The sequence below is a fragment of the Gobio gobio genome (assembly GCF_949357685.1).
Source record: "Gobio gobio genome assembly, chromosome: 3".
Lineage (NCBI taxonomy): Eukaryota > Metazoa > Chordata > Actinopteri > Cypriniformes > Gobionidae > Gobio > Gobio gobio.
In genome coordinates, this window is record NC_137099.1 from 60,277,745 (window position 1) to 60,294,674 (window position 16,930).

The 16,930-nt window shown below is 41.5% G+C and overlaps 1 protein-coding gene across 2 annotated transcripts in view; it reads left to right on the forward strand.

Moving 5' to 3' along the window:
• The window catches only part of LOC307122950 (complement C3-like), a 93,462-nt gene that overhangs the window by 32,086 nt on the left and 44,446 nt on the right, over nucleotides 1-16,930 (forward strand). For both annotated transcript variants that reach the window (XM_079811294.1, XM_079811295.1), the window contains exons 15-20: nucleotides 7,356-7,485; nucleotides 12,600-12,671; nucleotides 12,866-13,063; nucleotides 13,902-14,010; nucleotides 14,349-14,437; nucleotides 14,614-14,753. In XM_079811294.1, coding sequence (XP_079667420.1) covers nucleotides 7,356-7,485; nucleotides 12,600-12,671; nucleotides 12,866-13,063; nucleotides 13,902-14,010; nucleotides 14,349-14,437; nucleotides 14,614-14,753 — 738 coding nt within the window. The remainder of the gene's footprint in view (nucleotides 1-7,355; nucleotides 7,486-12,599; nucleotides 12,672-12,865; nucleotides 13,064-13,901; nucleotides 14,011-14,348; nucleotides 14,438-14,613; nucleotides 14,754-16,930) is intronic.

The following is a 16,930-nucleotide window of genomic DNA, read 5'->3' on the forward strand; positions in this document are numbered from 1 at the left end:
AGCATGCTATAAGCCAACTTCCTAATAACAGCCTAATAGTCACAAATCTCAAGTTAAGTATTAAATCAACCATGCATAATCAACTACGACACACTCACACACATATAGCATATCAGCAGCTGCGTTTCCATTACAGATTTGCGCAGCTGTTTTGCGCTATTATCTAAATATCGATAAAAAACTATTTCGAGATATTTTCAATTCGCAATTTCAATTTGCGCAATTTGAAGGGTAATGTAAACACGGCTAGTGTCAAATGTATAATTTACACCACAGCTGGTGCAACTTAAGAAGAGTAATAAAACCAACTGCCCTACTCACGTTCTTAATACAGCTGAAGTCGACGTTTTTGGGAGTGGAATCTCATAAAAAAAAACATAGCTTGGATCATGACTGGTGCTGCTAGCCGAGGCTCCACCACCTTCTGTCGTTGTAGCAGGTGTTTCAGGCGCCACAGGTGTCAGTTTCTTCCCTCCAGAAGCTGACGATTTGAAAACGCTTCGTATATCCACATTTTAATATTTTCACTTTCACGATTAATTTAAATTTAACCTAGCTAGCTAGCTTAGGCAAAACCGAGCGCACGTCACTTCGCTATAACTTTACCGAGATGCTGCCGTTAGAGCGGGTCAGCGGGAAACCCCTTTTTTGTAAACAATCAGTCAAACTTCACGGGTGTTTTTTTAAATAAGATTATGAGTCAAATATTACACTTAAATACACACATCAATAAATATATAAATACTACACGTAAATTATTATTATTTTTTAAATAATTTTTAAATGTAACTTTGATGGAGGGGGGGCACAGGAGCTCTGTGGGCGGGCCCGGCCCCCTAAGGCCCGCCCATAGCGCCGGGAGTGGTGATGTATTAATAGATTTTCACCATAAATGCTCTACTGTCACAGTTCAGTCATTCTAAATTTAGATTCTTAAATACATGTAGGGGGAAAACATTTTTACGCACACAGATATGAAGAATCATCATATGAATATCAACAATGGTGACATGCTGCAATGCATGCTCGGAGTCATGAGTGTTATACTATGATGATTATATATCCCAGTACGCATTGCAGCATGTCACCGTCATTGAGATTAATATTCTGATTCTTGATGTTTGTGTGGGTGTGCCCAATTTTAATTTCTTCACTATGTATTTAAATAACAAAATTCTGAATATTTGATATATGGCAAGAAAGGATTGCTGATGAAAATCTATTAATAACAATTGGCCTATTTTATTTTTTATGTTTTAAATGTTATTCTCCTTTACGCTGTTGAAATATATATCACATTGCAGTGTCTGTTTATGGTTTTTACCACAACAAATGATGTGTTAAGGTAAACACTGTTTCAAAGACCACAAACTGACATCAAAAGAACAAATAAATGAAACACTGATCACCATCATGGAGACCAAACAGTTTTAATAAAACGTCAACCTCTACACCTCTGTTAATTCTCAATAAGAACTTCTGTAGACGTCAGAAATAAAGTCAATCTGGTTTGTAATAAGATATTTAATGTCTTAATTTATCTTCAGTTGATTTCATCTAAAGCTGTGGCTGAAGTCAGTTGTAGTTCTTGCTTAATTAATCACTTAAGAATCCTAAAACACAGGACGTGATGTTGAACTGTCCATTGTGCCAATAGATGGTATGCACATCATGGGTGCATTCCATTCGACAGGGTCCCTACGCACTGTTCACTGCTCCCTACTCCCTGAGCAGGGTGTATCAATTGAAGTGGACTTCGCTGACAATAATCACTCATTTGGAACGCCCTGCAACGTCATCAAAGAAAGGCAACGACGGGTGCAGATTATGATATAAATTAATATTGTAATTTACTTTACTTTCATATTGAAAACCATATAATAAGCATATACATTTACAAGACACACTGTATGTATCTAAAAAATATAGGCTAATCAAAACATTGTCCATTAGTTTTATTAGTTTACTTATAAGTTACCTGTATTGACTATGAACAGACTTGAAGCTGCACCTGTCATTCAATTGAACATACATTTTGATTTGGTTAACTATGTATAAATGTAGGCTATTGTTAATCAATGGTCTTTGTAGCGGTGTCATATCGTGCACTTTCTTTCCCAAGTGCAGCTGCATAGTAAACCCTCCTGAGGTAAATAAAGTAAAAGTATAAAAAATTACAGCCCTCAGGTGCTTCAACACTTTTAATTGGTTTACATATTCATAAAATATACGAATGTAACAGTTATTGCCATAACCATTCATAAATACTCTAGTTTGTATAATAACTATGAATATTCAAATGCATATGTAAACTCCTCCATGGCAGAGCTGTTTAAAAACTCTTCCAACCAACGGCTCTGCACCATCATTAGTTCAGACCATAGGTTCAGACAGGTGATGCATGCAACGCACAAAGGCAGTTGGGTGATTTTCTCTCTACTTCCTGTGAAGTGATGTATCGATGTTCCCTTCTTCCCTACGCCGTTCGCAGTACCCTTCGGACTGAACAGGTTCGCACCCTTTGGATTGGAATCTCACTTAAAATGGCGGAATTCCCTCTGAAGTCCACTTCGCAGTCCACCTACAGTCGAATGGAACGCACCCCATGTTTGCCTTGATGTTGAGAGTGCGTGAGAGATGTATCTCAGAAATGGGAAAGATGTTAATTTAAGCCTAGTTCAGACTGCACTTTTTTCAAACTCGTCGGATCACTGCTCTTTTCACACAGCAGTGACTGAATGCTACCCAAGATAGTCATGCAGTGTTCACACTGCACGATGGATCGGCGACAGGGGGTTTCACACTGCATGACTGTACAAGAGGAATAATCGCAGACAGCTCTGTCCTGTCCGCAAATTACGTTTCACAACAAAGCACACGCGAGAAGTGAGAAGGAAACAACACGAGATCACACGTGCGTCAGACCGGAGTTCTCGCGCGAGACTGGAATTGTTATTAAAAATATAGACTGCAGTTCAGAAACTTGCTATCCAAATTGTCTGTGCACTGATTTGCAGCAAAAAAGAAAATAGATTATGGTGGAGGAAAAGTTTGGGCAGACACAGGGAGCAAGGATTGTGTTATGCAAAGAGAGTTTGAGGTAAATAAATAATTTTGCAGTGTGCTGCTGCTGCGGCTGGTCAAGCAAATGTTTGTGCTTTGTTTCTGCTTGATATAACTGTAAATATATATATTAAAAATACGGATATTCTGGTCTATAACTCCTCCTTGAACCTCCCGCTGCCCTGTATCTTGCTCTCTCATTGGCTGTCGGTCATCGCCGATGTATTTTTCAGTCAGAACTCATTTCATACACCAGGATTTTGAATCGCCGACAGGTCCAGATATTTAGCATGCCAAATATCTCGCGGGCGTCTGCGACTCATCGGCGATTCTCTCTGATCACATCTTTGATCATTCACACTGCATGATTGTCACTCACGTGCACGAGCACCAATTTGCCTATGATTTCAGGCATTTGTCTGCGATTTCCCGAAACCTGTCGGCGAGTCAAAATCGGGGCTAAAATCGGGCAGTGTGAACTTGGCATTAGGAACACATCATCAGTAGTGTACCTTTGAATCAGGGGGTGTTTTGGCCTTTCAACACTAGACATCATCATCAAAGGTGGCCAGCTACAGGGTGATCAAACCTGAGCTTGTGTCCCATGCCCAATCATGAGAATTGTCTGGTTGTTTTAAATGGCACAGCCCACGGGACTTTGCAAGGCAGGGGTCGTCCTCTTCCCTGAGTCAAGCCTAGAGCTGACCGCATACCTTATTTACCCTCCTCCTATAGAGGGTTGTGACCTGGGTTCTCAAGTGGGGTATGGGGTGGGGGGATTAGTGAGCGGGTCCTGTTGTTGCTCTTTGAGCCCAGCAAGGGTCCTTCCACTTAATCCATATCCACTGGCTGCTTCTTTCGGCCGTTTCAGAGACTGATCTAATTATCTGCCGTAGAGCCTGTCCATGGATGCCCAGGTCTTTCAGCAGTCTGATGGTAGAAGAACCCACAAAACCTCTGCATCCCACTTCAACCGGATAGACTTTCGCTTTCCATCCTTGTTGTTGAGCGTCTGCTGCCAGTTCTATGTAGCGCAGTTTCTTGCGCTCATAGGCCTCTTCTGTTAAATTCTCCCATGGAACTGTGAGCTCTATGATGTAAACAGGCTTCAATGAAGGGGACCAGAGTACCAAGTCTGGCCTAAGGGTGGTGGCTGCTATCTCAAGTGGGAAGAGTTGCTGGCCAATATCAACTAGCATCTTCCAGCCCCGGGCCATGGCTAGCTCTCCAGCTTCTGGTTTGGTAGGGGGATGGTTGGGCTTTTTTTGTCCCTCCGATGAAGGTTGGGGCCGTGATGGAATTGGTTGCTCTCAGGGGCAAGAAGTTGGTGGTATTCCTCTTGCTCTCAAGAGCTGCTGCCAGACTCTTCAGGACCTGGTTGTTTCTCCAGTAATGACCTTGTGTGAGGCTGGTCTTACAACCGCTCAAGATGTGTTTGAGAGTCACTGGAGTTGGCCAAAGGGAAAAGGTTGGGTCCTCGCCATACCATTGGCAGAGGTTTTTTGGAGATGGGAGCACATCATTGGTGGCTCTGATGATAAAGCTGATGTTGCTTGCCTCTCATTTCCTCATTTCTCAGAGCTCCCTCCAGCTGAGCTTTCTCCTCTCCAGGCCTTCCCACCTTATACATTGTCCCTGCTTAGCAAGAGAGACAGCCTTTGCGCTTCTTTGCACGTCCTCTTGACGGCGCACCTCATCGACCACCATTTTACTCCTCTCTGATGTTGAGGCCTTATGCCAAGTTGGCTTACTTGCTGTAAGGCCAAAGCCTCCTCTTCCCAACTGGATGTGCCCTACAATGTCACTGTTCCTCAGGGCTGACGTAGCTTGCTACACCGCGTTGGATGATGTCCATTTCCGTCCAGTTTACTGGGTTGGAACGGCATTACTGATGGTCTGGTCTTTGAAGTCCTTCAAAGTCATCTGGAGTCTTACTTTAGCGCACTTGTACTCTTCGGTAAGGCTCGTGATAGGCAATTCAAGGACCACTCTGCCGTAGAGGCTGATATTAGTCAGACAGCGGGGGACGACAAGCCATTTCTTTACGTATGAAGTCATTGTTTGCTCCATCTTCTCCACAGTTGTTATTGGGAGCTCGTTGATAGTGAGTGGCCACATTACTCGCGGGAGAAGTCCAAATTGCAAGCACCAGAGCTTGAGCTTCCCTGGCAGTAGAGTACTGTTGATGGTTTCCAGACTGTTGGTAATGTCCTGCCTTACTTGTTGCACTTGGTCTTTGTCCATTAGGCTTGCATTGTACCATCTTCCCAGGCTTTTTACAGGTTGCTCAGACACTGTTGGTATAGGGTCGTCACGAATGCAGAACTTCACGTTTTTAAGCGGTCCCTTGACTATTTCAATTTAAATTTCTCTTTTATTGTCACATATCATGTACACAAGTGTACTGGCAGTGAAATGCTTAGGTGCAAGTCTCTTTTACATGGCAGTACATAGATTAACAATATACATAATAACAATAACCACATTTATTAAAGTGCAGTGCATGGATAAGTGAGTTGTGCTACAAAGTGTTGCTATAGTTCAGAAGTCTAATCGCCTGTGCAAAAAAACTGTCACGTAGTCTACTGGTCCGGGCCCTAATACTCCGATACCGTCTACCAGACGGCAGCAGTGAAAGCAGATCATGGCCCGGATGGCTGGAATCCCTGATGATCTTTTTTGCTTTCCTAACACATCGCTGGGTGTAAATATCCTGGAGGGAGGGAAGCTCACCTCCAACAATATGCATCACTATTGAGATGCTCCGTGACTTGTTCGGTTTAATTTTCATCCGGGCCCACTTGATGTTCTCCTGCAGTTTTCCAAGTAGCAAGTAGCCTGGTGCATGCTGCAGTAGTTGTCAGAATGGTCATGTCATCGGATATGGGATGCTCGGATGGGTGGAAGGCGGGTTCTGTTCTTAGTCCCCCCCCCCCCCCCCCCACCCATCTTGAGGCCCTGATAATTACTTCCATGGCCATTGTGAAGGCCAGTGGTGAGATTGTACAGCCTGCTTCTACCCACTGCCATGATGTTGTAAAGTCGGCTGTTGTAAAGCACAGTTGCAGGTCTTCGAAGTAGGCTTCTACTAGACTAGTGACAGATGATGGAATCTGGAAGAAGTTGAAGGATTCACAGAGGAGTTTATGGGGAACTGATCCAAAGGCATTGGCCAGGTCAAGGAAAATTACATGGATGTCTCTTTTGTCTTTCTTCGCTGCTTGGATCTGGTGCCAGATCATACTGGAATGCTCCAAACAACCAGAAAACCCAGGAATGCCAGCCTTCTGTACAGATGTACCAATTTACTTGTTCTTCTCCAGGTAGGTGGACAATCTCTGTGCTATCTCGCTGAAAAATACGTTGAGAAGGCAGATTGGCCTGAATTGACTTATGTCTGTCGCATCCTTCTCCTTGGGAATTAGAACCCCTCCAGCCCTTCGCCACGCCTTAGGTATTATTCCCTTTTGCCACACTATCCTCATCCTCCAAAGACAACTTAGAACATCTGGTGCATTCTTGTAGAGCTTATACGGTACTCCATTCGGCCCAGGGGCCGAATTGTACTCTCTTCTTCCTTCCATTTTGGAGGGCCAGTCTCTAGGTTGAATTCAGGAGGTTGAATAGTTGGGATGTCTTGTGAGATAACTATCTGTTCGTGCCTTTTTGTGTCATGGTGGACCTTTTCCAGATGTTTTTCCAGTTCCTGCTTTGGAATTTTCAGGATTCCGTTTTTTTTTTCTTTAGTGAAAAGGTCTTTGACGACCTTGAAGGGTTTTTTGTAGAATTGAGTTCTTATGTGTTCCTTCTTCTTGCGAAGTTTCCTCAGATTCTCTGCTCTTCGCAAGGTTGCCAGCCGACACTTGATGTCCCCCTGGAGTAGCTTGAGACCATCTCTCTCTGCATCAGAGGCCTTCTTCCACTGCTTTCTCAGCTGCCTTCTCTCTTTGACCAGCCTTTCGATCTCTTGCTGCCTCCTGGATTTGGCTGTTGCTGGTGTTGCTTTGTTGCTTCTCCTTGTGTTCACTCCAAAGCGCTCTTCTCCGTAGTGGTAGATGATGTCACCCATCCTTTCCAACTTTTTCTTTGCTTTGATCTTTTCCTATTTGGGAGGTCTCTGTGGTTGGGTGGGTTTCTCCTCCGGCATTCCTGTGCTTGTATTATCCTCCTCAGTGACAGGGGTGCTGATGCTCTGTAAACTTTGGTTTTTCTGCAGGCTGCAGGCTGCAGCCAGGTGCTTCTCGCTCTGACATGAAACATATGTAACTGGTGTCTTATTTTTGCACCTCTAGATCTGGGACGTCATAGAGAAACATGACACCGGCTGTACGGCAGGAGGTGGAAGTGACAGTATGGGGGTTTTCAGTGATGCAGGACTGATGTTTGAGTCACACACTGCAGGAGGAACCAATTCCAGAACAAGTAATTTATTTTTTTATTGATTTCATCTAATTAAAAAAATATTAGCATATTCTAAGGCCCGGTTCTATGGGGATACAAATGAACACAAAAGTGCCCTCAGTTTAAACTGAAAAAATAGCACATTGATGTGAAAAATCTGACAACATTTAGGTGTATATTGGTGTTTGTGCTCTGGAGAATGTCAGAAGTTTTTGCTCTGTTGGACATTGCAGCCAATCACAAACATGTGTGATGATCTCTTGAATGCAATAGCCAATCAGAGGTATTTAAGTTAGTCTGAATCCGCTCAATCCGTTCAAATGAAAAGTTTTTGTTCAGGTCTGAGTTCTGCACACTTGTGAATCCTCTTATTTACAAATAAGCTGTAGAGACACAACATAAACCACTGAGCAAAGTAATGTCCAAAAGACGTCTTTTCAATGTCTTTGCCCCTAGAGGCGTACATTGAAAAGACGTCCACTGAGGAGCCAGAATTAAAGTTTTTATGACGTCTGTTTTAGACATGTTCTGCACGTCCGATATAGACGTTCATTGAACCTCAAGGTTAAAAACTAGTTCAAATGTGCTCATTGTGGACATATTTTCCATTTGTAATTGCAAAGCAACTCACAGACAGTGTGTGTTTGTCCAGAAATCATGAAAAAAAAGAAACTTAGCTCACACCTTTAGACACTTTAGACAACTTAGCATCTGTAATTCACACATCTTTGGATCGTGAGAGAATTGTGGGATTCAATCCAGAATCTTCTTGCTGTGAGGAGACAGTGTTTCCCACTGAGACACTGGTGCTGCCCTTAATCACAGACATAAGACACACTTTGACTATTTCTGTCAGACGTCTACAGAAGCTCTTACTGAGAATTAACAGAGCTTAAGATGTTGATATGTATGGTTAATTTGAACTCTAGTACCCTGGCATAGACTTTCCCGGGGAGGCTGAGAAGTGTGATCCCCCTGTAGTTGGAACACACCCTCCGGTCCCCCTTCTTAAAAAGAGGGACCACCACCCCGGTCTGCCATCCCAGAGGCACTGTCCCCGACCGCCACGCGATGTTGCAGAGGCGTGTCAGCCAAGACAGCCCCACAACATCCAGAGACTTGAGGTACTCAGGGCGGATCTCATCCACCCCCGGTGCCTTGCCACCGAGGAGTTTCTTGACCACCTCGGTGACTTCAGCTTGGGTGATGGACGAGTCCTCCTCTGAGCCTCCAGCCTCTGCTTCCTCAATGGAAGACGTGATGGCGGGATTGAGGAGATCCCCGAAGTATTCCTTCCACCGTCCGACGACATCCCCATGAGGTCAACAGTCGCCCATCGCCACTGTAAACAGCGTTGGTAGGGCACTGCTTCCCCCTCCTGAGGCGCCGGACGGTTTGCCAGAATCTCTTCGAGGCCAGCCGATAGTCCTTTTCCATGGCCTCACCGAACTCCTCCCAGGCCCGAGTTTTTGCCTCCACAACCAACCGGGCTGCAGTCCGCTTAGCCTGCCAGTACGTGTCAGCTGCCTCAGGAGTCCCACAAGCCAACCAGGCCCGATAGGACTCCTTCTTCAGCTTGACGGCATCCCTTACTTCCGGTGTCCACCACCGGGTTCGGGGATTGCCGCCTCGACATGCACCGGAGACCTTACGGTCACAGCTCCGAGCGGCCGCTTTGACAATGGAGGTGGAGAACATGGTCCATTCGGACTCAATATTTCCAGCCTCCCTCGGGATCTGGTCGAAGTTCTGCCGGAGGTAGGAGTTGAAGATCTCTCTGACAGGAGACTCAGCCAAACGTTCCCAGCAGACCCTTACAGTACGCTTGGGTCTACCGAGTCTGTCCAGCTTCCTCCCCCGCCATCGGATCCAACTCAGCACCAGGTGGTGATCAGTTGACAGCTCCGCCCCTCTCTTCACCCGAGTGTCCAAGAAATACGGCCGCAGGTCAGATGAAACGACCACAAAGTCGATCATTGACCTACGACCTAGAGTGTCCTGGTGCCATGTGCACTGATGGACACTCTTATGCCTGAACATGGTGTTCGTTATGGACAAACCGTAACTAGCACAGAAGTCCAATAACTGAACACCACTCGGGTTCAGATCAGGGGGGCCGTTCTTCCCAATCACGCCCCTCCAGGTGTCACTGTCATTGCCCACGTGGGCGTTGAAGTCCCCCAGTAGAACGACGGAGTCCCCAGTCGGAGCACTTTCCAGCACCCCTCCCAGGGACACCAAGAAGGCCGGGTACTCTGCACTGCCGGTTTGGCCCGTAGGCACAAACAACAGTGAGAGACCTATCCCTGAGCCGAAGCCGCAGGGAAACGACCCTCTCGTTCACCTGGGTAAACTCCAACACATGGCGGCAGAGCTGGGGGGCTATAAGCAAACCCACACCAGCCCGCCGCCTCTCACCATGGGCAACTCCGGAGTGGTGAAGAGTCCATCCTCTCTCGGAGTGTGGTTCCAGAGCCCAAGCTGTGCGTTGAGGTGATTCCGACTATCTCTAGCCTGGCCGGACCCCGTGGGGGAAGGCCCGGCAACCAGGCGCTCGTATACGAGCCCCAACACCAGGCTGTACCGGGCGACTTCACGGTCCTCCTTTTTTTTTGTCATCATAATGGTTTTAAAAAAAAAAAAAAAAAAACTCATAACAAAGTAAATTGATTAAAATACAGTTACATCAGCAAAATAATAATTAAAAGACAATTAAAGGGACAAGAGCTCAAATAAAGGAGCCACTGATCACGATTCTGGTGACTTCAGATGAAACATTCAATTAATCATCAACATCTAAACCTCTGTTCATCTCAATAAGAGCTTGTGTGTGTGTGTGTGTGTGTGTGTGTGTGTGTGTGTGTGTGTGTGTGTGTGTGTGTGTGTGTGTGTGTGTGTGTGTGTGTGTGTGTGTGTGTGTGTGTGTGTGTGTGTGTGTGTGTGTGTGTGTGTGTGTGTGTGTGTGTGTGTGTGTGTGTGTGTGTGTGTGTGTGTGTGTGTGTGTGTGTGTAAATCTAATCTTCATGATGTCTAAAACATCCAGATGATAAAATGTTTAAACAAACTCTTTGTTAAACGTCACTGGACTAAACACAAATTAACAAAATGTGTCAGTGTTCATTCAAACACGGGAAGTAACTCTGGCAAATACACACATACAGTCACATGTAACACACATCTGACACAAGTTGTGTAACTATAACACATAAGTGTGTAAAAGGTTTCAACACACTTCTGTATAAGAGGAATAACACATTAGTTGAGTTACAGGTAACACAGAGATGTGTTGAAGAAACGACACAAGTTGTGTGTTAAATTTGACACAATGTGTTCCACCTCAACTGTCACAGAATGGAAAGCACAGGATTCTGGGATATCAAAGGCAGCGAAGGATACAAATAGCTTAGCTTTAGATGAAATAAACTGAAAAGACATTACATCTCTTTATTTATGTAATTTGTCTACAGTTCTTTTTGAGAATAACAGGTTTAGATGTTGATGATTTATTAAAAATGGTGATCAGTGTTCCTTTAGTTGGGTAGTTTGACTCTGTTTTTTATCAGTTTGTGTTTTCTTTAACAGTGTTAACAAAACACCAAGATTTAATACAAAAGAAGCCATACACAAAAATAATCAGGTGATATGGTTATCATCATAAAGAAAAGTGATTGACTAAACTCATCTCTGACAAAAGCTGGTTAATTGTTTTTAATGGATAGATTTTCACATAAATATTTGCCACAGATCAGTCATCCTAAATTTTGATTTTGTTAATACATGTTGGGGATTTTTTTTTTTGATGCACACAAATATCAACAGCATATGAATCTCAACAATAGTGACATGCTTAATGCTGCAATGCATGCTGGGAGCTATGAGTTTTATAATATGGTGGCTCCCAGCATGCATTGCTACAGAAGCATGTCACCATTACTGAGATTCATATACTGATTCTTGATGTTTGTGTGTGTCTGAAGTTTTTCATTGAGTTTCAAAAACAAAATTCAGAACAGTTGAACTCTGGCAAGAAATCATTGTTGGTGAAAATCTATTAACAAAGTAATATAAAGCTTAATTTTTTTTTATTCATTTTTTTTATTTTTCAAATACTTTTCTTTATGATGTAAGATATATCTCCTGACTTTCTTAGGTAATCGGTTATTTTAAACAAATCATGTGTTTTGGTAAACACTACTACAACAACTAACATCAGAAACCCAGAGTCAAACTGCCCAACTAAAGGAAACACTGATCATCATAATAAAACATTTTCAATAAATCATCAACATCCAAACCTTTGTTAATTCTCAGAGAAAAAGAAAATAAACAGAGCAGGACTTTTTATTTTCTGAACCTGGACTTTCCACCTCTGGCCCAGATGAAATAAAAACAAAGTATGCACACTACAGGCTGTTAAATATAACACTGAATCAGTGTTGGAGTTAATGAGATAATTAATTGATGATTGATCCTTAATGATGAACACCTGATTATAATGAGCAGAATCACTGACGGACAGAGAAACAACAACTACAACTGACTTCAGCCACAGCCTTAGATGAAATCAACTGAAAATAAAAGAAGGCATTAAATCTCCGAAGATCTCAGCAGAGGAGGATTAAACAACTTCACAAACCGCATTACCAGCGTCACACATTACTAAGCAGACTGACTTTTATTTCTGTTTTATTGAAAATAATCATATAATTTGTCACCATCATGGTCACCATGATGGATATCAGTGTTTCAATATGATAAGTGATCATTTTGACCCTCATTTTAAAAACAATTTTGGCTGCTGCATTTATGTGTTTTTGTAGCACATTTATTTTTGCAATGCAAAGAGAAAATGTTATGTTGGCTGTTTATTAATGATGACATGACTTCCATGCAGGTGTGAGTTGGGGCTTGTTGGAGGTAAACTGTGCAGAGCTGTGGCCCTCCAGGAATGGAGTTTGAGACCACTGTTTTAACTCTCTGTAGAGTGGGACCATTTGTGCTCTGGGCAGTGTTGTTTTTATACTGGGATTTAGTCTTGTAGTTACCTGTTTTTTGGAATATATTTGTTCTGACTTACTAAATCTTCAAACATCATTTTTACAATATGCTAATTAATTCAAATTATCTTTTTGTAGAACCTGAGTGTCCCGTCCCTGCAGAGAGAAAACGAAGGGCTGAGAGTCTCCTGAAGATCACTAGTACACTTGGTGAGGAACTGGACATTACTTTTACAATTTTATTCCTACAATTCAAATCAGAAAGCATCTTCTTGGCTTTTTACTATGTTAAAGATCCAGAGGCCTTCTTGTTCAGGTCACTGTTCATGTTTTATGGAACTTCGTTCACCCCAGTGGTTCTCACCATGTTCTCCTACTTCTCTCATTTCTCATTATCTTCTCAGCTGGACAATACTCTAGTGAACTGAAGCAGTGCTGCGTTGATGGGATGAGGGATAATAAACTCGGCTACACCTGTGAACGAAGATCCACCTACATCATAGATGGGCCAGAGTGTGTGGAGGCCTTCCTGCGCTGCTGCAATGAGATGAAAACCCACAAAAATATGAGGACCAGAGAGGAGGAGCTGATTCTGGCTCGCAGTAAGTATAGCAACTGATTAAGGTCACACGGTAGAGTTACAGTATCATGATGCACAGACTACTGAACTCAGACCACCACCCAGCTAACATTTTTTTTTTTTTGTGAACTTTTTCCAAATGTTCAGTCTTGGTTATGGAAACGTTAACATATTCATTACATTTGCTTGATGTTAGTGGAAACATTTTTAAGGTTAGTTTGATGTTCCTAAAACATTCTTTCAATTTGTACTAACAACTCAACATAAGGAACATTTATTTTTAACATTTGAAGAAGATAAAATGTTGAGTTTCTTTAATGTTAATAGAACGGTTAGTATGAGAAGGGAGAAAACATTGATGCATTCTCCCACCCCTAGAATTAGTATGATAGAAACATTTGAATACCATCATTGATAATCATGTTAATTATAGGCATATAATTCCTTGTTTAATTGGGCTAAACGTTTTTAAATAATGAGGAGTAAGCTAATCTATCTATTTATTATTATGCAGTGTGTCGTTTATGCATTGATGCGTTGTGAAATTGTTGCGGGGCAAATTAAATGTAACATAAATTTATGGCAATCCATTTGCATGCTTTTAAGTAAGTCAAGCTAATTTGATTTTAGTTGTATTTGAAATAAAAGCTATTTCACGAAGAAATGTCCAGCATTTTGTCTGAGAAATAATAAAATGACACCATTTCATTTATAATTTGTTTTAAATCTCATTTTGTTAAAATTCTGGGAAATTCTTATTGTGAAACCATTATTGTGAATCAATTGCATCCTGGATTGAGTGAATCATTGCATCCTTTCTCATACTTATTGATTTTTTTTTTTTTTATCTGTTATATCAGGTGATGATGATGACGACTTTGAAACAGACTTTGAAGAAATCACGTCACGTACATATTTCCCTGAGAGTTGGCTTTGGGATGAAGTTGATCTACCCAATTGCATTAAATGGTGAGTAGGAGACTTTGTCACAAGCTGTGAGATAAAGGGGTAGTACACCCAAAATTAAAATGTGTTTACTCAGCCTCAGTCGTTCCAAACAAATAAAACTTTTGATCATCTGAAATTATTATAATTTTTTTTCTTTGATTTAGCGGTTCTTTATAGTATCAAATGTGGACACTAAATACGTTTATTAATTATAACTTAAATGAATGATTCCTGGTTGACAGTGATGTTTTTTTTTTTTCCTTTTTTACTGTAAAGCAACTTTGAATCAGCCTATTGTAATATATATATTTTAGAAGAGTACTTCAACAGTTTTTACTTGTAATTTTCTCATGTTCCAGTACAACATCACTGAGTGAGAAGGCAATCCACCTGCAAGACTCTATTACTACCTGGCAGATCTTGGCTGTCAGTCTGTCACCAACTCTTGGTAAGATGAAGCTGTAAACGAAGGATACATGATCTGAAAAACATCATCATCATCATCATCATCATCATCATCATCATCATCATCATCATCATCATCATCATCATCATCATCATCATCATCATCATCCAGGATCTGTTGCTTTAAACCCTTCTTTGTGTCTGTGTTCCTCCTCAAAGGCATCTGTGTGGCAGAACCTGAGGAGATTGTCGTTTTTAAACCCCTTTTCATTGACCTCAAGATCCCTTATTCAGCTGTGCGCGGTGAACAACTGGAAATCAAGGCCATTATTCACAACTACACACCAAAGAAACGGAAGGTAGATCTGTTTTTATATGAAAAATACTATTGATGTTATAAATTAAAACCATGTGCATGCGCATCGTACCCAGTCAACATGTGGTATCATGTGATGATCACAGTGGCATCACATCATTCTCATACGGTGACACTCACAGTTTGAGTAATATGTGAGCTCATTGTGAATTCAAAATGTTGAGCAGGTTGAGAGGATACGGCTCAAATATCCGTCACTGGGGCATATTCTACTTCCTGTTTTTCAGCACTATCATACACAGTAAAATCCCCAGTGTTAAATTAACACTGCTCAGAGTATATATGGTCCCACTGTACAGAGTGTTAAAGTAACACTGAATAAGTGTTAAAGTTAATGAGATAATTGAGAGATTAATTAAGTGATGATTGGCCATTAGTGATGAACACCTGATGATAATGAGTAGAATCACTGAAGGAAAGAGAAAAAGAAAAACACAAGAACTACGACTGACTATAAAAAAGACATTACATCTCTGAAGATCTCAGCAGAGGAGGATTAAACAACTCCACAAACAGCATTACCAGCTTCACACATTACTAACCAGACTGACTTTATTTCTGTCAGACGTCTCTTATTGAGAATTAACAGATTTTTTGTTTGATTTTGTTGTGAAAATTGTTAGTTTTTAATTTGACCATCATGGTGATCAGTGTTTTCTTTAGTTGGGCAGTTTGATGACTTTTTAACATTAGTGTTTCTCTGGCTTATGTACCTGAGTTTGCTATGGCAAGAAAAGCAAGAGTAAACACAATCAGATGCTGTTGGCTGCTCAATGATGAGAATATGATCATTATATAGTGTTTTAATTCATCGATTTTATGACTGAGTATGAGCAATATACTATTAACTTTTTTTTTATTGTGATTCTAGAAAAGATCCAACACGGTTTTTAATCAGAAAAGCTGGATACGTTTTGAAACAGATTGTACACTAATCATTGCTAGCTCATGCATGCTTAACTCACACACAGACATCAAGAATCTGCCTATGAATCTCAACAATGGTGACATGCTTCATGCCACAATGCATTCTGGGAGCCATAGATGAGTTTTGCGTGATTCACCCAGAATGCATTGCGGCATGTCACCATTGTTGAGATTCATAGGCTGATTCTTGATGTCTATGTGTGAGTAAAACTCAAAAGAGTTAGAAGTGCTTATTGTGAGATGTGGTATTAAACTGCAGTACAAAACTTATATAAAACATTTTTGATAATTGTTTAGTTTATCTGATCTGAAAACATTGCTGGATCTTCTGCCTTAGAGTTACAAGGCTACTATAATCAATGACTCTCAGGAGATCAGTAAATAAGGCACTATATGAAGATAACAACTGTATCATAAACAACAAGGATCAAGATTCTCTAGCCATTCTCACCATAACAAACAATTACAGCAGCCAGAGAAAAACGTATATAAACAAGTTAAGGGTCAAGAGCCCAACTAAAGCAAACACTCATCTTTTCAAGAATTCACTCAAGAATTCATCTTCCAGAATCTGGCAGTACGTTTTGGGAGTTCATTTTAGTCCATCCTGAAGTCCGTTTTGCAGAGATGGACTAAAAATGAACTCCCAAAACGTACTGCCAGATTCTGGAAGATGAATTCTTCAAACAGTGGTACTAGAGGATGTGGTGCTGGTCCTTCAAGAGTCACTCTCAACCTATCTGTCCATAAAGCCTATAAAAAAACCTTCTTCATGTATTTTACAACACTTCAGCTTGTGATTCTTATCTAGTGGGGGTCATTTTTTAGGATTCTTTACCTAACTGAAGTCTCTGAGATCCTGACACCTTGCACTTCTGGAGACTCCAGGTAGGTTGCAGCTATGGAAAATGGTGGCGCTGGAGACTAAAGGGTTCCTGATGGTTTCACCCTTAATTCTTCACCTTAATTCTTAATTCTTTTGCAGTTAACAGGTGTCTTTTCTTCACCACCTGTTTTTGTCAGATCCTGCTGACCCAACGAGCATTTCACTGTCCAATGGTCACGCCTTAACTGCAATGTCTAGTATTGCATTAGTATTGCATCCTTCTCATGGGCATTTAATACTTTTTGACTTTTCAGTCTGAGTTAAATCTCTTTTTTGGCTCAATTTATCTGTAAAAGAAAACATGCCTAATAATTCTGCACACCTGAATATAAGGTGATTTTCATTTC